Below are 25,761 nucleotides of genomic sequence, written 5' to 3' on the forward strand. Positions count from 1 at the left end.
TACCACATTCCAGCATATAGCTATGTCTCCTGTTGTGCTGCAATCTCATTTTACTGATCCATGCTGCTGAGGCCCACTTCTTCAGTACTTGTGTCTAATATCTGTATTGTAACATGAATTCGATAAGGTTACTTTGTATTTCTGCTTACCATTGCCCCTTTTCCATTTATATGTGGTCTCAAGTACAGATGATGAACTGGAAGTTTGTGTGCTTTAGCCGTATAGACTGAGTTTTGAACTACTCTGCACCAAAATGTGTAATTTCTTAATGAAAACTGAAGTGTATATAGAGCAAAGGAAACTAGCTTTCTCAGCAAAAGTCGTTTTGGCTTTTCTATATAAGAGAACCTAAGTAGATATTCCTTAAGATTTTGTTGTGCTTTATTAACAGACCTGAAATAATTTCCCGCTACCTAGTTCCAGAGCATAATTAGCAACATAGCCCAGTCTAGTACAGAATTAACTGAGATATCTGTAGGTTATGTAATAGAGCAGTCCCCTTTTGTATAGTGCAAACAAGAGCTTTTGAAATCATGCTTAGCATGGTTAAATATTCATTCTTTGAACACTGTTTTGATTTTTCACAGGAGATCTGAATGAGCTAGCAGAAGTAATTCATCATCATATCCCAGAAGCAAAATTAATTGAAAACATTGGTCAGGAACTCATTTACCTTTTGCCCAATAAACACTTTAAACAGCGATCTTATGCCAGTCTCTTCAGAGAACTGGAGGAAACATTGGATGACCTGGGACTCAGCAGTTTTGGAGTTTCAGACACACCACTTGAAGAGGTAACAGGCAGATTAAAATATCTTCTGATTTTACCATCAGTCCCTAGAATGTTTTCTGAGACAGTTCCTGTTCTTAAACATGTAATCTTACTGATTCCTAATATTCCCTTCAAAATCTAGTCACATATGCAGTGGCACACTCAGACAGTCTTTGGAATGGGTGTAAAGAGAGGATCCAAGCCTTAGTTCATGTTAGCCATGTGGACCATGACTCATTAGCCTGAAATCTGTCTTTCTTTGTATTTTAGTTTGTTCCTTTCTTTTTTTTCTGAGATATTTCATAAGAGACCTCTGATTGTGTAATAAGCAGGAGTACTGAAAAGGTATCTACATTTTTTTCTGTTACATCAAAAGATGATGTATCATGTTCCAGAGGTCAGGTTATTGTACCTATTCTATTCCTAACTGGGAGATGTACTTGTCGCTGGCAGGTTTTCCTAAAGGCCACAGCAGAAGCTGACCCTGGAATGCAAAAAGCAGGTATAGATCCATGAATCATTATTTGATAAACTTTTCTCGGGACTGTTATGTATTCTGAACGCCAAGAAGAGCCTCAGAACTTTTCAGTCTCTGTACGGTGTTCTTGCCAAAGTAAATTTGGTCAGCAAATATCTGGTTTTAGGGCCTGACATGGTATCTGAGAAACAAGATGAAGTCAGCAAAAATACTTTTAGTTAGATTGGATGAGATTTGTAACTATGTAAATAAAAGTGGAGTGTCAAGCCCCCAGATGTCAATGGTTTTAGTAGTTTTATAAAAGGTACTTTGCTGACCATTAGTCCATGAACTACATACATGACTAACTTGTTCATCCTTCTGAGTAAGAGGAATGTTAACCTGTATGATGCCACTAGATACAGCCACAGTGCAACAGTTGTAATTAAAGCAGTCTAGTGATGTGAGATATACAGTTGGTAAAATCTGGAGCTCATTAAAATGTTTGTGCTACCTTCACGTCTCTGCCCCTTTTCATCTTAAACTAGGAGACACTCAAGAAAATGGTTCTGCTCTTGGCAAACCTTCTTCTGAGAACAAACCAGCTGAACAAACCGCACTGAAAACTAATGACACTTCTCGAATGCCAGTAGGCATAGCAGGAGATCAAAATGAAGGCAAAGGGTCGCGACAGTACAAAGGTTTTCAGCTTGTACATCAGCAGATCAAAGCACTGCTCATCAAACGGTTTCACCATGCCTCCCGCAGCCACAAGGACTTCCTAGCCCAGGTATTGACCTGCTTTTGCTGTTCTTGACTCTTTCCCACAACATTCTCAACAGTGTCTTTCCCAGCAATGTCTCTGTGCAAAGCAACAGAGGTGCTGCAGAGGGGTAACAGTGTCCCTAACTGTCCTAATTATCGTTCCAGCTCTTATGTCTCTTATTCTATTTCTTTCTGCCTAGAGTCTATCACCTACACCAAGTTCACAATTCAATCACTACTAGCCCAGCATTTTATTTTTAACAAAATAAGGTTCTGTTACAACCAGAATCTTAACTGAAAGCATTGGAAACTAAATTGTTGGTGTTCAGGAGCTAAACCAGATCTGATTTTTGTGCTGCTGCTATCCTTCCTTTGTTTATATATATTTATATATATATAATGAGGTGTGTACAGTGTCACTCTACAGCATATATCTAATAACCTAGCATGATGTTTTCATGTTCCCTGCAGATTGTTCTCCCTGCTAGTTTTGTGTTGCTGTCTTTAATACTTACAGTCATTATTCCTCCATTTGGAGAATATCCTGCCTTAACCTTACACCCTTGGATCTATGGACAACAGTTTACTTTCTTCAGGTAAGAGGAATCTCTGAGTAAAAATATGTTATATACACATCATATAGGGTGTCATATCAAAAGGGCATCATATACACACCCTTTTCTCCCTAGCGTTTAGGATCATGGGGCCCTGTCTTACTGGGCTTTTCTCACTCTATGTGATGTGAAAAAGGATTAACTCCACTGGAATTAGCAGATTTAAAATGGCATGAAATTGGTGCAAGTGGAGAATACTGCGGCTAGTATGTCTAACCAATAATCCTTCAAATATCTTGCTATCTTTGGTACTCTCCTCTTCCCACCTGAACTCATGGCCTCAACACTTAGAAAGTTACATATCCCACCTAACAGGAGATGCAGGACAGTAAGAAATCTGACTGTTTCTGATATGCCATTGAACTGCTCCTATATTCATAATCTTGGAGAACACTGAGATTCAAGCCTATCAGCTGACCTGTGGAAGATTGATTTATAGTTAGTGCAGTATTTGGGCAAAGTTATGGAAACAAGATGAAAGCAGAGACTCTTAGGTTTTATTAATGCTGGTGCTTAGTAGTTTCTCCCCACACAGTATCCTTTGGTTGGGTCTGAATTATTATTTTTGTCTACTAGCACTTTGTCTCCCTTCATTCTTCATAGAAGCTTCAGTTCTGGTCTCTCCAGGTGACTGCACAATTCCTCTGTCCTGAACACTTGCTTCACCTTCACTTCCATGTATTCCAAAACTGAACTTTGACCAAGTCAAAACATGTGCAATGCAGAGGAAACTTGTAAACAATGTTTAAGTCCTAGACTAGATAGCAACTAGCAGAAAGTGGCAAAACTGAAGGCAATAATTTGGAAGCGTTTTCCTTGAGTCTCATACTGAAAATTCATATGACATGGTAGTGTATGGAGCAGAGTTTAATAATCATACTTGTATAACACTTGGCAATAGCAATATTCTGTAGCCTAATGTTATTGGTTGTTAGTTGCAGAGACTTGACTATTAACAGCATTGTCTCTTTGGCCTCAGCAAATGAAAATGCAGAATATGTTTTCATCTTCTGATTATTGCTGAGTGTGGCAGGGCTGAGAGGGTAGAAATGCGGATTGAAGCCTTTTTGGAGAATATTGCTATAGGACTATGTCAGAAGCCATGCTTTAATATTAGGAGAAAAGAACCATTGCTTTAGCCTGTTAACCATCTTGGAAGGTTCTGGGATTTTACATAAATAAAAAAAATAATTGAATTCTCAGCATTTGGGTAGGGGGCAGGTGGTTCTGCCATATGACTGTCCTTCACCAGTTGCTATGTGTATTCCAGTACAATGCTTTGAAAAAAAATTTAATAGAGAAAGTCCTATCTTATTCCTTTAGTAATGAGCGTCCTGGCAGTGAGCAGATGGTCTCCCTGATAGATGCTTTCTTGAATAAACCAGGATTTGGAAATCGCTGCATGAAGAATCAGCCGCTTCCGTAAGTTGCTAGCTAATCTCTCTTGAACAAGATTCTAGCATGGTATTACTGGTGGAACTTGAATAGTGAAACAAGAATGAATTGGCTTGACTTTTCACTAGAGCCAATGCTTCAGATATATTGTTGGCAATAATATCTGATATTGGGTCAAAAGTAACAGACAGCAAGGCAACAATGCCACTGGATTAAGAACGATTCACAGTGTTCAATGTGACTAGCTGGAAGCCAGCTCATGTAGCCCTGTATTGAGAATTAAGCAACCTTGAAATATATATCAGTAGGCCAGTGGACTCAGACCCAAATCTTCACAGCTTCCCTGGCACTTTCCACATGTGAGTCCCCTCAGATTCCTCCTGTTCCCACTGGTGTGTTTGGAAGCAACAGCTTCAGCAATTGCTGAGATTGTGAAGTAGCAATAGGAAAGTCTCTATGATTTGAAACTATTTTCACCCTGGAGAACAAAATTAGTAGAGCTCTTACTTTAACATTTGTTGTTCTACCCACTTATGCTGCCTGTGGGTCCTGCTTTGAAGGCATTTGTCACTGGCATTTTATGCTTTGCAGTTTGTTCCTTTTCTCCTGCCTCTCTCCCATTTGTGATATCCGGCAACTTGATTCTTCTGGCTGTCTTCTCCTCTCTTTTCCCCTTCCTCTGCTCTGCCTGGTACAGCAGGAACAAAGGGGATACTTTAAAAAATAAAGAGAGAAAAGATACTTCATGAGAAAGGAAATGGATAGTTTCTTCACAAAAGATAATGCGTCCACTGCAGATTTCATATGTACTAATGGGTCAAACAGTCCCCTTGTTCCTTCAGTGACCTATCTGCAAGCTGAAGACAGTAAACTCGGCAGAGATGTGGGAGGAGATTGTATTTATTCAGGTTTACCAAGTACTCTAGAATATTCTTATTGTTCATAATTTACAGGACAAGGGCTGGGAGGAGAGTGTCTGCTGAGAGCATTGTGATTTTGTGGATTTGTGAGCTCTCATGAACTGTATTTCTGCACAGTTTAAAGCATCTGTTCCTTCTACACAGGAACTACCCGTGCAATAATATGACAACTGCCTGGAACACACCTGCCATTCATCCTAACCTAAGCAGCCTCCTGCTGAGCCAAAAGTGGAGCCCTGAGAATCCTTCACCTTCCTGCAAGTGTAGTACTCACAAGAAACTCACCATGCTGCCAGAATGCCCTGCAGGCGCAGGAGGGCTCCCGCCACCACAGGTAGTGTCCCTGTGACACAAATCTTTGTAGACAAGTTTCATGGCAAGTGCTGGAAAAGGCATTAGTGTGTAAATACCTTGCCATGCCAATATACATTGAAGGAATTGAGTACATTTTTTTAAGGGAGCAAGAATTGCTGGAGTTTGGAGATCAGATTCAGGGGTATTGGAAAAGCTTGTGCACTTAAATGAAAATTGATTACTATTTTCATCCAAATTGCAAACTTTTCGTGTAGAAGAAATTCACAAAAAAATCCATCATATAATTTTTCCTCAAAGAACAACTCTATTTAGAAGGTTGCTTTTATTTAAAAAGGTGGGAAGGAAGGGTAAAAAAGAAAGGAAGGAAGGAAAAAAAAAGTCATGATTTTGAAAATCATGGAGTGGAGCAATCTCATGAAAACTGGAAAAATTAATATTGAGTCAGCCCCAAATAATTACTTTTTCACATGTCTTTTGGTTCCATTTCTAGAAAGTTCTAAGCTAGCAAAACGAATGTTTGTATGCATGTGCATGAACATGAGTAATTTAATAACCACTGATGCTGTATGGAGAAGAGATGAGAGCTACCTTCCCACCTGTTCCTATCAATGAATAATCTTAGTAGCGCCCTTTATAAAATGTGCTTGCTCTTTTGAAGAGCAAAGGAAAATTATAGCCTGTTAGTGTTTACATTTTTCTAAATGTTTTTCTAACAAGTTAAAGAAAACAGAAATACCGCCACTCTCAGAGTAATAGCTCACTAATTTAATGTCTCACCATGCACATCGTTCAACTTTAATGTTGCTGTTTGCCAGGCTGTACACATTAGGCAAATGTCTGAAATAGTTCCAGTTTTAACAATAATGTCACAAGCTTAATCAATTTCTGAATCCAAATCCATGACACAATCTCTTAAAAATACTGATTCAGCTCGCTTTGATTTCTCTGTCACTATTTACAAAACAACACAGCAAATTTGTTTTAAGTATCTGTAGAATTGCTGTCTATGAAGCGAAAAAAGAAATTAATGAAGAGGTTATATTCTGACCTGATTTACAGCATCCCAAGTTATTTCTGATTTCCAAGTAATCCCTGTCCAACAGACTGCCAAAGTTGAATTTTGCTACTTGCATGCTGGTGGTTTTGAGAGGAAAATTTAGTCTAAAAATTCAAATCCAAGTTGGATGCAAAATTAATTTCTTTCTTTGTGGGGATTCTAGTCCTCTCAGGGAAATGTATTTATTTTAATATTATCCTGATAATTTTGCAGGATATGATAGTTTTGTATAACTTGTCAGGAAGAAACTGTTCACATCTGAGTCTCCAGGGAAGCAGCAGTATGTAAATAATTGTGAAGTGTGTCTGAGCACAGACAGCTCATTTATTGAGGGCACTTAAGGATGCTACCTGTGTATTGTCTAGAATAAGCTAAACATCCATAATGTATCTTCTGTGTCACCGGTACTGCCTCTCTGTGGGCAAATGTAGGAACTTCTGGAAAGTTCATTACACTTACTTTCTAGGTTGTTACAGGTTGCAAGCTTTGCCCTTTGAAACTGCCCAAGAACCTTTTTTATTATATTCTACCTTGTGATAAACTCAGCAAGTTTGATGTCTTGCATTTCACAGCAACCCTGTATTTGCAAAAGACTCACAAAGGCATCATGTGGCATCATTTTGTTTACAAAAAAAGAGAGTAATTTTCATTCAAAGTATCTGACATGCTAGTGAAGGTAAAGTTTTCCTATTAATTTTTACTTCAACTTGCTAAATCATAGAAAACTACCTTGTCTTCACTGGGACCTCAATTTATTTGAAAAGCTTCCTTCTTTCACAGTGAAGAAAGCCTTGAGCAGTACTGGCCTTTGTTGCAAATAACTCAGGTCAAGTTTCAGAGTGAAGTGCAACTATCTTGTGTCAGGCATCACAAGCTTCTGTGATTTTATGATTTCTTCTGAAAGTGTAGTGAAGTAAGGATGTTTGGGCTAGAAAATGAAAGACCTACTCTCATTTCAGTGATACTATGAACCTGAGCAATTCCTCTTAATGAAAGCTACTTTTGCTGTTTTCCTGAAAAATGCTTACTTAATAGCTTTAGAGCTTGTAAAGTTTACTGTCATTTATTAGGTTTTCTTTTCTTTCCAGAAAGTGCAGCACAGCACAGAAATTCTTCAAGATCTGACCTACAGAAATATTTCAGATTTTCTGGTGAAAACATATCCCACTTTGATAAAAGGGAGGTAGGGATGAATCTCTCTGTTTTCCACGTGCCGTATTTTGTACTTGGCCATGAAATTCTCATTTAATAATAGCATAGCACCTGATGTGCTACGGTATTGTGTATACCTTATATATATATATACACATACTTTATGTATATATGTGTATGTATATACATACTTACTTTATGCATATAAACAGTATATGGAACATCATGTTCATATTCCTGATGTAAGAATAGGAGATGCTCATTTTAGGGGATTTAAATTATTTTAATTATACCTATTTGTATAATTGAGTACTCCTTTATAGGCAGAGCTAAATTTCAATGTTAATGGAATGCCATATGAATGGTAACTGTGTTAATGGTGAGAAAACTGGTGATTCTGCACACCATGGTGAACTGCCTCACAGAGATACCAGTTTCTGTCCCTGAAGAACTGTAGTCACACCAGCATGACCATCTGCCTGAGTTTAATTATCACTTGCTTCCCAGAAGTCCTAAAGAGCCAAAGAACAATGTTACATAGATACATCTATCTTACTGATAGCTCCTCAGCTTGCATGAGTGTTGTGCATGGAAATAACTGTGCAGTGTCCATAGCCTGTTATTTCTGATTGAGGCCTTGATACCTTTTGAATTCCCAGCAGAGTTCTTGACATTTCCATTACATTAGCTATATGCTGGTTGCCTTGTCTTAGCACGTCATAATTGCTTTAGATACATCTTTTAAAGTCAATTCATTGTGGATTTAGGATAGAGCCAGTATGTGTCACTTTAGAGATCTTGCTTGTCTCTGTATGAGCTGGAGATGATTCATGCCAGAAAACAAACAAACCAAAAAAAAAAACCAAACCAAAAACCCACTGCAGGGAACACCAAAAGTCCTGACAACACCACAACTCAAAGTAATCAGCAGCAATTAAAAAAGTAAGTGAATAAAACAAACAAAAAAAGACCCCACAAAACAACAACAACAAAAAACCACATCAGAACAAACAAACAAACAAAGCAACTGTCTAGGGGAAACTGGAGATCTGCAAAGTATAGGAATTCATCTTTAATTTCCATTTAAGCCTGACAATACCATTGACTTTGGATCAGTGCATTAAGAGACAGGATTCTCTTTGTCTGTTTCAGCTTGAAGAGCAAATACTGGGTCAACGAGCAAAGGTAAGAAACCAATTCACAGATTATGGTGGTAAATAAAGGAACAATGAATTTCTGTTTACCTGTGGAGCCTCACATTGTTTGTCTGAATGGACAACAGGAATTGTGGAAGACAGTATAGAACAAAGAGGTGGCTTCAGTGGGAAATAGGTTGAGGGTCAGCAAGGGTTTTATAAAAACAAGGGTTTGTATTTGTTTGGACTACCCCCACAGGGGTGAAGGCCAGAGGCACACAATGGATCTATCACAGTTTTATTATCACAGAATCACAGAATCACCTAGGTTGGAAGGGACCCTTTAAGATCATCTAGTCCAACCAAAAAAACCAAAACAAAACAAACAAAAAAAAAAAACCAAAAACACCCAAAACAAACAAAAAAAACCCACCAAACCACACACACACAACACACCACGCACAACCCACACACACACACCACCACACCACCCAACACTAATCCATATCCCTGAGCACCATGTCAACTCCTCTCTTGAATACCTCCAGGGATGGTGCCTCAACCACCTCCCTGGGCAGCCCATTCCAATGCCTGATAACACTTTCAGTAAAGAAATATTTCCTAATATCTAACCTGAACTTCCCCTGGCGTAACTTGAGGCCATTACCCCTTGTCCTATCATCTGTAACTTGGGAGAAGAGACTGACCCCCGCCTCTCTACAGCCTCCTTTCAGGTAGTTGTAGAGAGCGATAAGGTCTCCCCTCAGTCTCTTCTTCCCCAGACTGAACAACCCCAGCTCCCTCAGCCTCTCCTCGTAAGACTTGTGCTCCAGACCCCTCACCAGCTTCGTTGCCCTTCTCTGGACCTGCTCCAGCACCTCAATGTCTTTCCTGTGGTAGGGGGCCCAAAACTGGACACAGTACTCGAGGTGGGGTCTCACCAGTGCCGAGTACAGGGGGACGATCACCTCTCGGGTCCTACTCGCCACACTGTTCTTGATACAGGCCAGGATGCTGTTGGCCTTTTTGGCCACCTGGGCACACTGCTGGCAGGTGTGTCTGACTCTAGAAGTGTCAAACTCTGTGTGTTTGACTCTAGAAGAGTCAAACTAATGGGATCTCAGTGATGGAAAGTTACGATAAAATACTGCACTACATTGTGATAGTGCTCTGACACAGCTCTTTCAAAAAGTGCAGCAGAAAAATATGAACCCTCCAAAAAAAGGACCTGGGCACGGTGATACCTAGACACCAGCCTATCAAATACAGAAGTAACAACCACAACTCCTCATCCCTGCTCTGCACATGTGCAGTAGTTAAAAAAACAGATTCCACTAGGGCTCCACCTTACACAGAGGCATCAGCTAACCCCAGTGTGATGTCTACACCGCAGCTACTAAGCTTAGAAAGATGACTGATTAGCCTGAAGAACATACTTATTTAGTTTTTCATCAGCAGTAGGAATTCGCTTCAAAGGTAGCAGCTGGATGGCTGGTTTTCTTCACAGAATATGTTCTTATTCATGTGCAAACATTACTTTCTATGGGATTAGACTTTGGTTCATCTAATGCAATAGTATTTATCATTATGGAGTACTGCCTGGCACCAGCATTGCTGAATACCGGCTCCTCCCAGGGCAACTGAAATTTTAACTGAGGTCCATACTGTCCTCAGTCCCCCACGCAGTTCAAACAGTTTTATGTCAATTATCTTGATTTAAAGATTTTGCACTGTAGAAGTGACTTTTCTCCAAATCTTCTACCTAAATAATAATTTTCTCAGGATCCTGTCATGAACCCCTCAGAAACTGGTAGAACTTCCATTACTTGTAAGTCCTGTGAAGACCTAATACTACTTGTTAGAAAATGAATGGAGATTGTTATACATGAATTATATGATGTATAGAAATCAAACTTATATTGAGTGGATTTTTAGTATTTCCATCAATGTATGGAGTTTTGGGTCTCTGGTACAAGTGACTGATGATACTGTTCTCTTTGGTAGATATGGAGGAATTTCTATAGGAGGGCAGCTCCCAGTCCTTCATGTTTCTGGAGATCAAGTTGTCAATTTTTTAAGTGATCTTGGCCGAATGATGAATGTGACCGGAGTAAGCAAGTTTTTTATAGTTTTTTTATCCCTTTGCTAAAGAGTTGTTACAAAGCTGAAAATCTGCAGCATTGGATTTCACCCAGACAGCTGATCTTTAGCCTTTTCATTTTTATTTTAGGGACGAACTTCACTGGCTGCTGCTAAAGAAATTTCTAATTTTCTTAAATACATGGAAACTGAAGATAATATTAAGGTATTTGCTGGAAGTAGTTAGTCTGCTAACTCACAGTCTTTCTTGACATAGACTTCAAATTGTAAGAATATTTCTAGTGGCATTCTCAGTTCAAGAACAGCTGTAATACTATGCTTATTATATATGGGATAAAGTGTTAATGCAAAGTTATTCCTAATGTGAGATTTTTTTAACCATGTTCTTAGTTCTTCCTACTGTCCTAAATACTTCCGAGTAGGACACATTCTGCTAAATTTTAAAATGTGCTTCTATAAAATCCTTTGACAGTGGTTGTCCAACCCTTTCAAAAAGCGTAGTAAGTGAGCTCCTCCTGCTGGACTGTGCCTAGGAGCTATGAATCTCTGGTGCTGGATTCTTCCCTGCTGACAATGCCCACCAAAGTAGATAAAAGGCAGCCAAGTTTTCTCCTGCAACTCAGGGTTATTAATGAAGGCTTCTTAAATGAATCTCTGATTTCTGACTCTTTTAGGTGTGGTTTAACAATAAAGGCTGGCATGCTATGGTTAGTTTCCTTAATGTAGCAAATAATGCAATCCTTAGAGCTAACCTGCGGACTGGCCAAGCCCCTGAGGAATATGGGATCATTGCTGTAAACCATCCTCTGAACCTCACTAAGGAACAACTCTCTGAAGTCACTGTGTAAGTCTGCTCTGCTGATGGCTTTTACCCCTCCCTCTCCTGGCAGCGTATCACCTCCAGTGTACTCACACTCTGAGAAGAATTATTTCAATTGAGAGAACATTGAGGTCTTTCCCTTTCTGGTGTATTCCAGAATCTAAAAGCCATAATTTCTTGAAAAGGACACCTCTAAGAAGACATGACTACCACTCATGTCTCCTATTAAGTTCAGAAGTCAGTGAAACTGAAAACTTCTGCCTTGTCACAGAGACCAAATCTGTGCTTCATCTCACTGTCTGCAACTTGCCTCTTTGAGTCCCTCTTTTCCCAGCTCCCAGAGCACTTCGACCTATTGTGCCTTAATGTCTAGTTTGAGACACACTACACAGGAAAGGCTGTCAAACTGAGATACATATAGGAGTTTATCTGTTCCAGAGAATAAAGGCAAGTAAAAAAATCAGGGAATGGTGCCACCAACATCCATATTTGTTAGCTACAGTCTGCAACACGACTTGGGAAAATAAACTAGTGTATTTTGAAATTGGAAAACTCTTCTACTTACAAAGTAACCGTACTACTTCTAGATCTTAAAATTCCCTCCAGATTCCCAAATGCAAATACAGTTTTGTGTTGCATCCATTCCCTTGCTCACAGTCCCTTCTTGTGCTCTGTTTTAGGTTGACCACTTCAGTGGATGCGGTTGTTGCCATCTGTGTGATTTTTGCCATGTCCTTTATACCAGCTAGTTTTGTTTTATACCTTATTCAAGAGCGTGTAACAAAAGCCAAGCATCTACAGTTTGTCAGTGGTGTGAGCCCTGTGATCTACTGGCTAACTAACTTCATGTGGGACATAGTGAGTAACTGCTGATCTGATATCATAGCCTGCAATTATTCCTGGGTTTGCATGAACTGGGGACCAATCTGTGAATTGAGTGAAGGTGATTCTGAGCATTGCAAAGCATTCATTTAAGTGTTTCTCAGAGAGCATGCTAAGGATCTGACCTCCTAACTAGTTATAGATGTAGAAATTAAGTCAGGTTCACAGCTCAATATTCAACTAATGGAGCTGAAATTACTATAATCTTAGGGTTTCCAGTCCTTACAACTGAATGTATAATAAAGTGTACCTTACCATCGCAGTGGAAAGTCCAGTTGCCTGATGCTAGTCACTCCTGCCCTCTAGAAGAACCATAACATGTTTCAAGATATTCAAGAAATCTAAGTGAGAAATTCACAGGCTGCTGGAGCAGTAGCTGGAGGCCAGACAAAATACTCTAGGCTGTCTAAAATGCCATAGATGTATTTGTTTAGATCACTGAATCATGTTCACTGTCTTGTTCCAAATGGATTTAGACCACAGACCCAGGCTTGCTTAGACAGGACTCACCTACTCTCCCTTTACCCCTCAGGCCACTTTGTCAAAAATGAGCAAATTCTTTGCCTGGTTGAGGCACAGCAAGGGGATTGTTTTCTAGCCATGCCTTCCCAACGAAGAGTGGCCAAGGGCTTATACAACAAAAAGAAGCATGAATGTGGAATTGAAAAAATGAAAAAGAAAAAAAATGAAATAATTGAAAAGCCCAAAACTCTTCGAACTTCAGAAGAGTTACCTCCTCTCTCTTTCGGGAGAAGGTAAAGCAGAGCATTAACTTAGTAAATGAGGGAAAATAAGCAGGTCTCTGAGCTCCTGATTCCTGCTGGTCACAGCAGCCTCCCAGCAGCTTCCTTGACAGGAGTTCTGCTTGGCCATGGCCCTTGACAGCAAGATGCAAAGGTATTAATTGGTGTTCTGCGGCAGTTCTGTGGAACGCCACCTCCATTCTGCATAGGACCTCTGTGCATTGCAGTAGATTAGCACTACTAATACTGAGCAGAGAAACTGAGAAGACCAGTGGTCAAGCATACTCACTTTAGCTGCCTCCCAGGAACGTGGCTCAAGTAACTAGCTATTTCCCTCCTGTACAGCCTTTACATCACCAGAAACTGCACTTGCCTTGCATACCCACAGCCTCTTTCTGTAGGCATCCTGCCAGCAGGACCATGAAATAATTGGCTCTCAAACCATAATCTGAGAAACAACAATATATGCTGTATTTTTGATGAATAGTCTGATAAAAGATGTCTCAGAAAAACATCAAGTGCTGCCAGGGACCCATTAGTCTAGCTCATAAATTCCAGTGTTCCTCAATACAAAATCCTTTCGGAATAATGTGTAGGATATGCATGTCTTACACGCTGATCTTCACCCTGTGATGTGGCAGGTGAATTATGCACTGAGTGCTGGAATGGTTGTGGTTATATTCACTGGATTCAACAAGAAAGCATATACTTCTCCGACTAATCTCCCTGTGCTTGTGGCCTTGCTGCTTCTGTACGGGTGAGTGTTCAAGGCTGTTCCTGCACGTGGGGACCTGTTTTTCACATGAAAATGATTTCATGTTATTGAGCTCAGTAATTAGTGAAATCCAGCTTTAAAGAATACAACTGAGCGGGTACAATACAGGTTAGAACTGGATTCTGTCCCTGCTCCAGGATATTTACACACTCTGTCTGGCCATATGCTGTAAAGACAATTTTTTGTCACTGCCTTACATTTTTGAGCATTAAATGTGATCCTTACAGGAAAATATATTTATTCAGTTTGCTACTGTGTCATATGTACATTGTGTAGGAATTTAGGGGCTGTTCATTTGCCTCATTGACAGCCAATACTAAAATACCTTTCAGCGTTTAACCCAAGGGCAAAGAGTACTGAGTCTTAGACACGTATTTTTAACTTCAAATGAGCATTTCTGTTAGCAAAATAGCATTTTATAAGGCTGACTGAAATTCACTGTCTCTCATTTAATTACAGATCATGTATTTTTATCCATAAAATCATATTCCTGATAGCCATGCAGCTGATGTAGTCTAGGCAAAGTGATCAACCAGATCTATTCCTACAGTTAAAGGAAGAAATAAAGCTTTTGTGTTCTTTGAGTGAAAATCCTGAGAAAATGCAAAGTATTATCATCATTTAATCTCTTTAAAATACCCAATGTTAAAAAATGCTATCAGAATGTTCGTTTGTTTTAATTTTTCATTTTATCTTTTTAAAGTGCAATAGCGGTATCTTTAATAAGTTGTCTGTGGCTCTACATATTTTTTTAAAATACAGTAATTCATGGAGTTTCTCCCTCCTGGTGTATACAATCCAGTGATATGTGCAAGGATACCTGGGGTGATAATAACCTTGCTAGCTTTAAGTTTTCTCAGTTGTAGCAATTTCTATGGCCCTGCATTTTAGCAGAAAAAAAAAAAAGGACTAGCAGAAAAAGCTTTTTATGTAGTAACTAGGGAAAGTACTGCAGTGGTATCTCTGGTGAGTTACACCATTTCATTATCCTTGGGATGAGAAGAAAGCTCAACTTTATGTTTTCGTTAGGCAAACTGACATGAAAATACTGAGAACCTGTTATCATAATTTTTCTATCTTTTGCATGCAGATGGGCAATAATTCCCATGATGTACCCTGCTTCTTCTTTCTTCAATGTCCCTAGCACTGCTTATGTCGCATTGTCTTGTATTAATCTCTTTGTGGGGATCAACAGCAGTGCCATTACATTCATCCTGGAGTTATTTGAAAATAACCCAGTAAGTAATGTTTTTGTTGACATCTGGCTTTACAGAGTTGTGCAAAGGGTGCCCAAGCATAACCATCTCTAACTGTCTTTCTCTACCTTGCCGTTTTTTCTGACAGTAAATGCGTGGTGAACTTGCCAAGTAACTGCAGGGACAGGTGAGCAGAATAAGCCAGAGAAGTGACTCAGGGCAGTTGATATCTTGGGCTACACACACAAGAAATGACATTGAGTGTTTTTGATCCCTACGAGCAAACTTCTGTACACTTTCACAGTTGAGGAGCAGGGGACATGGTACTTTGTGCTTGCTTCTGCAGCTTGGGTTGTACAGGAAGAGGTAGATGGTAGAAAATCATAGAGTCATCACTAAGTAAGGAAAGATACTTACTCCTGCTAGTCATTGTGTTAGAGGAGATGTTCTGCTTATAATAGCATTTTGAGAATTTCCCAAAAATGGTTTAACAGCACCAGGAAGGTGACAGAAAGTACATGAATAGACAGTGAGTGCCAAAATTAGTTCTTAGAAAGGCTAAGAGATCAGTTTATAAAACACTGTTGGCTTATATGCAGTACTACTACCACCTCTACAGCTGCTGATATTCTGGCCTCTGAGACTGACACCCTTTCTACATCTGACAGCAATCCAATTAGCTATCATTACTGATAATGCATTTTCAAACACAATGTGCCGATCAAGCATTGATGTTTGCTGGGGAGGAGGAACAGATCTTGGTTCAGTTCACGGTTTCAAGGGCTGGTGTTACGATAGTTTCTGACCCTGGTATTCCTGCGTTCTCAGCAATGCTTCTTGATAGCGCGGGGTTCAATCTAGTGCCATTCAGTCAGTGGGACAGCAGGTCAGTATTGTTCTCTTTGAGAATATGTTTCCGTTGTAGACACTGCGTCTCCAGAGGTAAAATTGCCCTTCTCTGGATTCAGTGTGGGTGCAGCTAGACTGCTGCTGGCACTTGCACCTTATTGAGTGTCTCCGCATTGCACCAAAGTCTACTGTGTAGTAGTATGCCCAGACACTAGTATTTTTAAATATTGTGGCAGTCCTGGTTATGGAAATATTCCAGATATAAGTAAAGATGTTACTACAAAAAAAACCAAACCACTCTTTCTTGATGTTCACAGTTGCTGTTTATGATAGCTGACACCAGAATTACGTGTTACTTCTGCTACATAGAGAAATACTTCATTACAAAGACTAATTTCTCTCCCCATTGTCTGGTACAGTGTATGCCAGCATTCTGCTGTGCTGTGTTCTAGGTTGCAGATGCTTTAGGTGTAACTTGATAAATATTTTTCTCTGTTGTAAGAACAGAGAACATCCAGTTTCTCTGACACGACAAAGAACTTCGCTCATGTTGCTGTATTTTCTTAAAGAAGTCTGGTTTCAACTGCTTTTTATATTGTTTCTGTTTCTTATAGTCTTTACTGAAGTTTAATAAAATATTGAAAAATGTGCTGATTGTCTTCCCACATTTTTGCCTGGGCCGTGGACTCATTGACTTGGCTATGAACCAAGCTGTGACTGAAGTATATGCCAGGTTTGGTAAGTAGAGCCAATAATCGACGAGTTATATGGTTGGAAGTGTTATCTTGGAAAATTAGTGGCTGTTTCTGAAATTCTCCCCTTTCACATCATCAGGTGGATGAGGATCATGAAAGTTCAACCCCTCTGAAGGAATCACAGCTTCTGATACAGCTGCTAGAACTCTACAGCCCAAGTAGTAGTCTGTATTGGAAATGAACCCATTTGTTCAGTGTCAGATTCTGGTGTCTTTTTATAATTTCTTCTGAAGTCCTTAGATCATTAAAGCAGGATATATTATTTCATTTAATTTGAATACTTGGCAGCCCTCATGTTAATGCTTAAAGTGGCTGCTGTTCTTCAAATGCATCCTCTTGGGATATGGCTGTCTTTGATATCAGACAATTTCTTATTAAAAGAATGATCATGTAGAAGAATTCATCTGGTTTTATTCAGAAAATGTATGTCTTTCACATAATTCATGCAAATTTCATGTTATGATATCCAAATTAGTGCATATTCAGAGAGCTTATATTCATTTTTGCTCCATGCAGCAGCTGACCTTGGAATGTATTTTCTTAAGAATCTTTATAAGACACTGGAAAATGAAGACACTGCCTGATCACGATCAAATATAGTACAGATTTTGATCCTAAACCATTATGATTATGCCTTTAGTTCTGAGGAGCAGTGTTCTGTTTCAGCAGTATTTCACCTTGCTTTCTGGTGCTCTTTCTCCAAAGGTGAGGAGCATGTTTCCAATCCCTTCCAGTGGGACTTTGTTGGAAAGAACCTGGTTGCCATGGCTGTTCAGGGGGTTGCATTCTTCATTCTGAATCTTCTCATGCAACACCGTTTTTTCTCCACAAGATGGTATGTCTGAAAGCTTGTATTAAAATTCCTTTATTAACAGCGTGTCTTTATTATTTTCCATGTCCCTCTTTTTTTCTTTTTCTCTGAATTTTTCAGCTTTTTTTCCTGTTTACTTAACTGTTTCCATCTTAATTTGTTCATGGAAATTAATCTTTGATTTACAAATGTGCATTCTCTTAATAGGATTTAAGAATATATTAGTAAATAAATGAATTTTCTTGAATTGAGACTTTAATATAATTTTTTTTTAGATTAAGACACTGTAATAGGGGATTGTAAAATGACTTGGGAAGTTTGTAGTGTCATAAGTACTGGCATGAGGTACTAGCCTGACATCCCAAGACAAGAATCCTAGTGCATTGCACAGTTGCAGCCTGGACACTATGCAAGCTTCCCCTCTGTGCTTTACAAATGTGCCTTTATCTCAATGAAAGCAGCTACCTTCCAGGTGCGAGTGAGTGATTCACTCCTGTTCAAGATTGCCAACAAGAGTACTAATTGGTACAATTATGAAAATATTGTCTTACAGGGAGGTCTGCTCAAAAGATCTGTAGGACTATCATTAGCTACTCAGGAGCCGCCAAATATCAAAGGCTGTGGCTGAGGGGTAGGTTGTCATATCAGTGACTGACAAGGCATGCTCTTTTGAGTAAGCTATTTCCACCCTTTTTAGTATTTAGAGATTAACTTTAAAAGGTCAAGGATTCTCCCAACAGGGGAGATGCTCCAGCCAATGTCACATTGTGAAGTTTCAATCCCACTGCTTCCACCAGTCACATTTTTGGCAATTGTTTAGCCATTGTTTCACACTGTTATTCTAACTGCACCCAGGGCATCTCATTGTTTCTGCAATCAATCTCTTGGGTTTTCCAGGTTTGCTGAGACTGCCATGTCACCTATTATTGGTGAAGATGAGGATGTTGCAGAAGAAAGAAAAAGAATTATGAATGGAGGGAACAAAACACATATCTTAGAATTACAAGAGCTGACCAAGGTAATGTTTTGAGACGAATGAAACAAATTAGTCTAGTGTAAATTTATTCTTTCAGAATGTATTTCAGCTGTGGATTCAGATGGTATTGTTTTCAAAATCAACCTTGTGCCTTAGAAAATAATAAACATTTTAGAAGTCAAGGTTTGACATGTTATTTGGCTATTTCCTTTGATTAGAAATCAAACCACCGTGAAGTCTGGCAAGGATGGTGCAACCTTCCCTGCTTAAGGTTGTGTTTCTGTTTTTTTTTTTTACCTCACATCATCTGACGTGATGCTATTGAGTGTCTATTTCTACTACTAGTCTTTTTTCTACAATGCTGGTTTTTCCATAGGTGAGTTTCAATCTCAAGTTAACCATTTGATTGTTCTCACACTGAGGGCTACAGTTATTGCTAATTTATCTTCTTTCCAGACATTGAAGGCATCTGAGTCATACTGTCAGAATGCATGCAAGCTTGAGCTACAGAAATACAAAGATTACACATATTGCTGGGATCTCATGAATAGAGAACTGGAGTATCGTTCTTCAGACTATCTTGCTATATTGTTTCACTTGGGTTAGATATGTCAAAGGTACCTTGTTCCATCAGGTCTGTCTCCTAGTACTAAAGATATGAAGTAAAATTGTTATTTTTAGGGGGCATTACAAATTTATTTAATGTAGCTAAATGTCTGAATTTGTAGAATGCTTACTCTTTCTTACTAATTTTTCATTTACTCCTATCTTGGTTCTCAAGTTACCTCATCCCAATAGCATTCAACTAAAAAATTCAGTCTTTCTTTGCTGTAGATGTCTTTAAATTGGATTCTTTTTTTTTTTTTTCTGTCAATTTAGATTTATGCAGGTAGGCACAAGCCTGCAGTGGACAGACTCTGTGTTGGCATCCGTCCTGGAGAGGTAGGTTGTTCAATAACAGTAGATTACATTCCATGCATCAGTTTGGATTTCATGGCCCTGCTGATTTGCAAGTTGGAAATACTAAAGAATGTGATACATTTTGTAATTTAGTGCTTTGGTCTTTTGGGAGTGAATGGCGCTGGCAAAACAACAACATTCAAAATGCTGACTGGAGATACTGATGTGACATCTGGAGATGCTGTAGTGGCTGGCAATAGGTAAGTACCTTAAAAAAAAAATCTCATTGCAGTCCGTTTATTGGAGTAGAACTGTCTAGATCATATTCTCAATGACCCAGTAGTTCTTTTCCAGTTTTATGGCACTGAGGGAGACCACAGCCAACACACACCGACACTTCATACTTTTAACACTCTTGTAAAATCTGTGGGTAAGTTATAGTAATGCTACCAGTGGGACAAGGCAATTGGATCTAATGGCAAGAGTTCACAAACATAAGATAAACAGTCCAACAGGGTACTTTGATCTGAGCTTTGGGACTTTTCTGTGACTGTTTCTACCATCTTTGTTTACGCAGTGCTGGCATAATATCCTAAATTAATACAGCGTGATCTGGGATTCACTTATGTTAGTATAGTCCCAGATTGTGTGTTTTCCTTTGTTGGGTGTAGTTGTGTCCGCTGATGTGATTTGAATAATAGCTATTTTGTTGCAAGGACATGGTCCTGGACAACCTGCTGTAGGTGACCCTGCTTGAGCAGGGTGGGTGGACACAACAACCTCCAGAGGCCCCTTCCAACCTCAACCATTGTGTGATTCCGTACTGTTCCTACTATTGCTACCAGCAAAGCGTTAGCCTTGTGTCTTGCCTGTCTGTTCCCAGTGACCACGCCCTGAGATTAAATTGACTGATATTTTTCCTTCTAGAAATAAACACCATTTGCAAAAAAAAGAAATTATCTGAGTGGCTGTTCAAAGAACTTCTCATTAAGCCAGCCTATGCTTAAACAGGAAAATAGGTGAGGGGAAATGGGCTTACACTTTGAACCAGGACTGAGGTGGCTTAGATGAGAATATATTCCTTGCTATTCTGTACAGACAGATATTTTAGTAGGATGTTGTACCAGGAAGAATTCGTTCTCCTCTTACAAGAGTTGTTGCCCCAGAAAAGAAATATTTTATTCAAAGTGTCTATCTCTGTCTTAAAGCTAGTATTATAGATATAAGATCCTTTTCTTTGTTTCTCCAGTATATTGACCGACATTTCTAATGTCCATCAAAACATGGGATACTGCCCTCAGTTTGATGCCATTGATGACCTGCTCACAGGACGAGAACATCTTCACTTATATGCACGCCTACGGGGGGTTCCAGCAGAGGAAATCAAGAGGGTAAAGCATCCTTGCTTTTGACTTACACATAGTTGCAGTGAGTATTTGTGATGATTAACTGCGTTCATGACGTGTCAAGGGCCAGAATTTCCAAAGTGGGCTTACCATTTTGTGTGTTGAAGTCCTGGGAATTGTTCCTGTCATTTGGACAGTTAAGTACAAGACTGCACTATCAAATGGCATTAATGGTACTTGCAAACCTGTGACGCCAGCTGTGGAAGGCTAAATCTCCAGTTGCTGTGACACAGAACTGCATTGGTTGCCGTTTTGTTCTTGTCTTTAAAGTTGTTTATGTATTACAAAGAAAACATGAAGAAGATTCCAGAAGAAAATTATTTAAATTCTTGCACAGATAGGAAGTCTAGAGCTGAGGCTGGTTGAGGCTTTCCATCAAGTAGTTATAATTAATCTTAAATTTTTTTGGACTCCTCTGCTCCAGTTCTGAAAATGAATGTTCTAAAACCCAGGGGGTTGCCATGTCTCTGCCAGAAGAGGGATGTACCAGCAACCTCGTCTGTTATGCATTAACTGCTGTGTGAAAAAGGTGGTCTTTCTCGTAGGTTGCTGAATGGGGCATCCAGAAGCTGGGACTTCCTATGTATGCAGACCACCTGGCTGGTACCTACAGTGGTGGCAACAAGCGCAAGCTCTCCACTGCCATTGCACTGATAGGCTGCCCACCACTCATCTTGCTGGTAAGTGTCATGGTAACATAGCTCTGTGGTAGTTCAATGTGACATCTCATAAAACTACACGCTAAAGAGGTTCAAGGATGTTTATGACAGTCCTTGCGGGCTCCTTTCTGCCCTCAACTTACATGTACTTCAATGTAATTTTGAGTTCTATAATTTCAGGGATAGACTGGGATGCATAACTATGTTTTCAATGGTCCCCAAGTGATTATGAATGAAAGATCTTCAACAAAGAATTGTTTGAGATAAAATCTATAATCCAAACAAATCTGAATTTAAATCCACGTCTGGTTTCAGTCTGCCTTTTCTTGCAAGAGTATAACCACTCATGTAAAAGATGATCTTACAACATACACTTAGCTGCTTTATCCAGCAGAAGAGAGGAAGATAGCTATGCTTTTGCAGCCTTTAATATCTTTGGAATAAATTACACAAATTTAGACTAAGCTATACAAATGCTGAAATGTAGTTGTCCTCAAATAATATGTTATCAGATAACTGGGTATCTCAAGGGAAATTCTAAATGCAATTACTATAAAAAAATCTTTTTTTAGATTATACTGTACCCCTTTAATTTGTAGGCTAAAAAGAAACATTTTAATAACATTTTAATAGCATGGTTCTTTCTGCCATTTAATACGCTTTCACATGTATTCTGCCTGTATGTAGTAAACACCCAGATAAAATGTTTTCTCATCATTACCTAAGACAAACTGTTGAATCAAATTTTTTTTTTTCCAAGACTTTTAAAATTTTTTTCTTACTAACTGGGTTAACTGATTTATGCAGGACATGCAGATCCGTAGCTGGTGTAAATCAGGGTGACTTCACTAGCTTCTTGGGTTGTGAAATGTGTCTTATATGTTTACATAAGTAAGAAGGTTACTTGGGGAGAACTCACTCTCCTCTTACAAGAGTTGTTGCCCCAGAAAAGGAAGATTTTATTCAAAGTGTCCATCTCTGTCTCAAAGCTAATATTATAGATATAGGATTCTTTTATTTGTTTCTCCAATATATTGACTTAACATCTCTAATGCCCATCAAAACATGGGAGCCAAACTTGACATGATTTGATGTAGCTGCTACTGCATGAGCCTCTTTCCGTTTATTTATATTTTGGGTCCTAAATGTTTTTATAATGGGATATCACAAATGCTTACATTTTTGATATCTAAAACCCTAGACTGGGCATTGCCTTTGTCATAATGGTCACTGCATTCCCTTCCCTGTAACTCTGTCATACACAGACAACGTTATATTCTTACCCACAGTTTCTTGTACTTGTTTCCTTACCGCTTGTCGTGGTTTTGACCAGATTAACCAATCAGAGCGACAGATGGCCCCTCCCCCCCCCTCTAAGGAAAAGAGAGGAGAGGAAGAGATAAATGAGATTTATGAGTTTAGAAAAAAACTAAACTACTTTAATGAAAATATTAATAAATAATGAAATAATAAATAATAAAAAAAAAAAGAAAAGAAAAGGGAAAAAAAAAAAAAAAATATATATATACAGTATATACAAAACCGTATCAAGCTCCCAGGGTGATGATCACGTCACCGGCAGGCACAAGGGGAAAGTCCCAGGCTGGACTCGGTGATGGACAGGAGCTGGATTCCGGATCTGGAGTCAGGATTGCTCGGATCGGGATCAAAGGCAGACGAACAGACAGGGTCCTCCTCAGATGTCGGCCATTGAAGGAAGAGAGATGACCCTTTGATTCCTCAGCTTTTATACTGAGCATGATGCAGATGGGATGGAATACCCTGTTGGTCAGTTTTGGGTCACCTGTCCTGTCCGCTCCTCCCTACAGGTGTGACCCCTCTACGCTTTTCCGCTTCCGACCCTCCAACGGGGCAAATAACAAATTTACCTGACCTTGGTTGTTATAGCAATAAGTATAAGCAAGGGCCTCTCTGCATACCATTCCTTGGTATTATCAGGTCTTATCACTATGAGAGCGAGCAGTTTCTGAACAATATGCCGTTAATTTCAGAGTTTAGTTAGTTAGAAGAGGCCCAGCTAACAAGGGAAAATTACTGAACAGAAAATTAGTTCTGTTTTACCTCAAACCAGGACATTCCACCCCTTATTCCATACCATTTGCATTGTGCTCTGATTATCATTACATCTTATCCATCAAATACATACAAATATATATACAGAAGTCCCTTATTTATGATTTATCTTTATACACAAAAGTTCATTGAGTTCTTTTAGTCCATAATTGCAGGTTTTTGTCATAGCAGACTCTCAGGGCAGAAAAGATGATATGAAATTCATTGTGGTCCATATCCACAAGTAGCATGTCCCTCTTGAAGAGTTTGCTGGACATCACTCGGAGAAGCTAGCTCAGGTTTCACCACCACTATTTATCCTGAAAAACACTTATTAGATAATGTTAGTATTATATAACAGTTAATATCATACAGCTCAGAATTGAGTATTCTCAGCTAGGGTTAAATTTCCTTGAGGTACACATTGACTTTCTCCATTCTCCAGCATCACCCACCAAGTACATCCAGGTCCTTGGGCAAAAACAGTCCCACGAATGGGTTTGCCATTGCCTGAAGGAGGGAAAACCCAAACAGTTCTTCCCAACATATTCCTGTCATGCACCACAGGGACTCTATCCCCTTCTACATTATGTAAAATGTCTGATTGAGCAGGACCAGCTCGATTGATGGATCCCCTGGTGTTAACTAACCAGGTAGCTTGTGCTAGATGCTTGTCCCAATTTTTAAAGGTTCCACCCCCCATTGCTTTCAGGGTGGTTTTCAGCAATCCATTGTATCTCTCAATTTTGCCAGAAGCTGGTGCATGATAGGGGATATGATATACCCACTCGATGCCGTGTTCTTTTGCCCAAGTACTTATAAGATTGTTTTTGAAATGAGTCCCATTGTCTGACTCAATTCTCTCTGGAGTACCATGTCGCCACAAGACTTGCTTTTCAAAGCCCAGGATGGTATTCCGGGCAGTGGCATGGGGTACGGCATAGGTTTCCAACCATCCGGTGCTTCCTTCCACCATTGTAAGCACGTAACGCTTACCCTGGCGTGTTTGAGGGAGTGTGATGTAGTCTATTTGCCAAGCCTCTCCATACTTATATTTTAACCATCGTCCCCCATACCACAAAGGTTTTAACCTTTTAGCTTGCTTGATTTCGGCGCACGTTTCACAATCGTGGATAACCTGCGCAAGAGCGTCCATGGTTAAATCCACCCCTCGGTCCCGGGCCCATTTGTACGTTGCATCCCTTCCTTGATGACCTGAAGTGTCATGGGCCCACCGAGCTAAAAACAGTTCACCTTTATGTTCCCAGTCCAAATCTGTCTGGAAAATCTTAGCAGCCTGGTCCACTCGCTGATTGTTTCGATGTTCCTCAGTGGCTCGACTCATGGGTACATGAGCATCCACATGACGTACCTTTACAACTAGTTTCTCTATCCGTTCAGCAATATTTTGCCACAATTCAGCAGCCCAGATGGGTTTACCTCTGCGCTGCCAGTTGCTCTGCTTCCACTGTTTTAACCATCCCCACAGAGCATTTGCCACCATCCATGAGTCAGTATAGAGATAGAGCATTGGCCACTTTTCTCGTTCAGCAATGTCTAGGGCCAGCTGGATAGCTTTTACCTCTGCAAATTGACTTGATTCACCTTCACCTTCAGTTGCTTCTGCAACTCGTCGTGTGGGACTCCATACAGCAGCTTTCCACTTTCGATGTTTTCCTATAATACGACAAGATCCATCAGTGAATAAAACATACTGTTTCTCATTATCTGAGAGTTCATTATATGGTGGGGCCTCCTCAGCACGTGTTACCACCTTATCTAGTGGCATTGTGAAGTCTCTGCCTTCAGGCCAGTTTGTGATCACTTCTACAATTCCTGGACGATTTGGGTTTCCTATTCGAGCTCGCTGTGTGATTAAGGCAACCCACTTACTCCAGGTAGCATCGGTGGCATGATGAGTAGAAGGAACTTTACCTTTGAACATCCAGCCCAACACTGGTAATCGGGGCGCCAGGAGGAGCTGTACTTCAGTACCAATTACTTCTGAAGCAGCTCTAACTCCTTCATATGCTGCCAATATTTCTTTCTCAGTTGGAGTATAGTTGGCTTCAGATCCTCTGTATCCCCGACTCCAAAATCCTAGGGGTCGACCTCGAGTTTCCCCTGGTGCTTTCTGCCAGAGGCTCCAGGTAGGGCCATTATCTCCGGCTGCAGTATAGAGCACATTTTTAATGTCCTGTCCTGTTCGGACTGGTCCAAGTGCTACCGCATGC

The 25,761-nt window shown here is 39.7% G+C and overlaps 1 protein-coding gene across 1 annotated transcript in view; it reads left to right on the forward strand.

The window, feature by feature from the left end:
- The window catches only part of ABCA4 (ATP binding cassette subfamily A member 4), an 81,668-nt gene that overhangs the window by 49,907 nt on the left and 6,000 nt on the right, over positions 1 to 25,761 (forward strand). The window contains exons 25-45 of the mRNA XM_074152201.1: positions 588 to 793; positions 1,225 to 1,273; positions 1,777 to 2,018; positions 2,465 to 2,589; positions 3,931 to 4,029; positions 5,067 to 5,256; positions 7,383 to 7,477; positions 8,599 to 8,631; positions 10,587 to 10,692; positions 10,813 to 10,887; positions 11,357 to 11,526; positions 12,183 to 12,360; positions 13,769 to 13,884; positions 14,993 to 15,140; positions 16,562 to 16,685; positions 17,408 to 17,537; positions 18,411 to 18,531; positions 19,369 to 19,431; positions 19,543 to 19,649; positions 20,639 to 20,780; positions 21,341 to 21,475. Of these exons, the coding sequence (XP_074008302.1) occupies positions 588 to 793; positions 1,225 to 1,273; positions 1,777 to 2,018; positions 2,465 to 2,589; positions 3,931 to 4,029; positions 5,067 to 5,256; positions 7,383 to 7,477; positions 8,599 to 8,631; positions 10,587 to 10,692; positions 10,813 to 10,887; positions 11,357 to 11,526; positions 12,183 to 12,360; positions 13,769 to 13,884; positions 14,993 to 15,140; positions 16,562 to 16,685; positions 17,408 to 17,537; positions 18,411 to 18,531; positions 19,369 to 19,431; positions 19,543 to 19,649; positions 20,639 to 20,780; positions 21,341 to 21,475 (2,654 nt within the window). The remainder of the gene's footprint in view (positions 1 to 587; positions 794 to 1,224; positions 1,274 to 1,776; positions 2,019 to 2,464; positions 2,590 to 3,930; positions 4,030 to 5,066; positions 5,257 to 7,382; positions 7,478 to 8,598; positions 8,632 to 10,586; positions 10,693 to 10,812; positions 10,888 to 11,356; positions 11,527 to 12,182; positions 12,361 to 13,768; positions 13,885 to 14,992; positions 15,141 to 16,561; positions 16,686 to 17,407; positions 17,538 to 18,410; positions 18,532 to 19,368; positions 19,432 to 19,542; positions 19,650 to 20,638; positions 20,781 to 21,340; positions 21,476 to 25,761) is intronic.

Source organism: Numenius arquata, chromosome 8 (assembly GCF_964106895.1).
Source record: "Numenius arquata chromosome 8, bNumArq3.hap1.1, whole genome shotgun sequence".
NCBI classification, from domain to species: Eukaryota; Metazoa; Chordata; class Aves; order Charadriiformes; family Scolopacidae; genus Numenius; species Numenius arquata.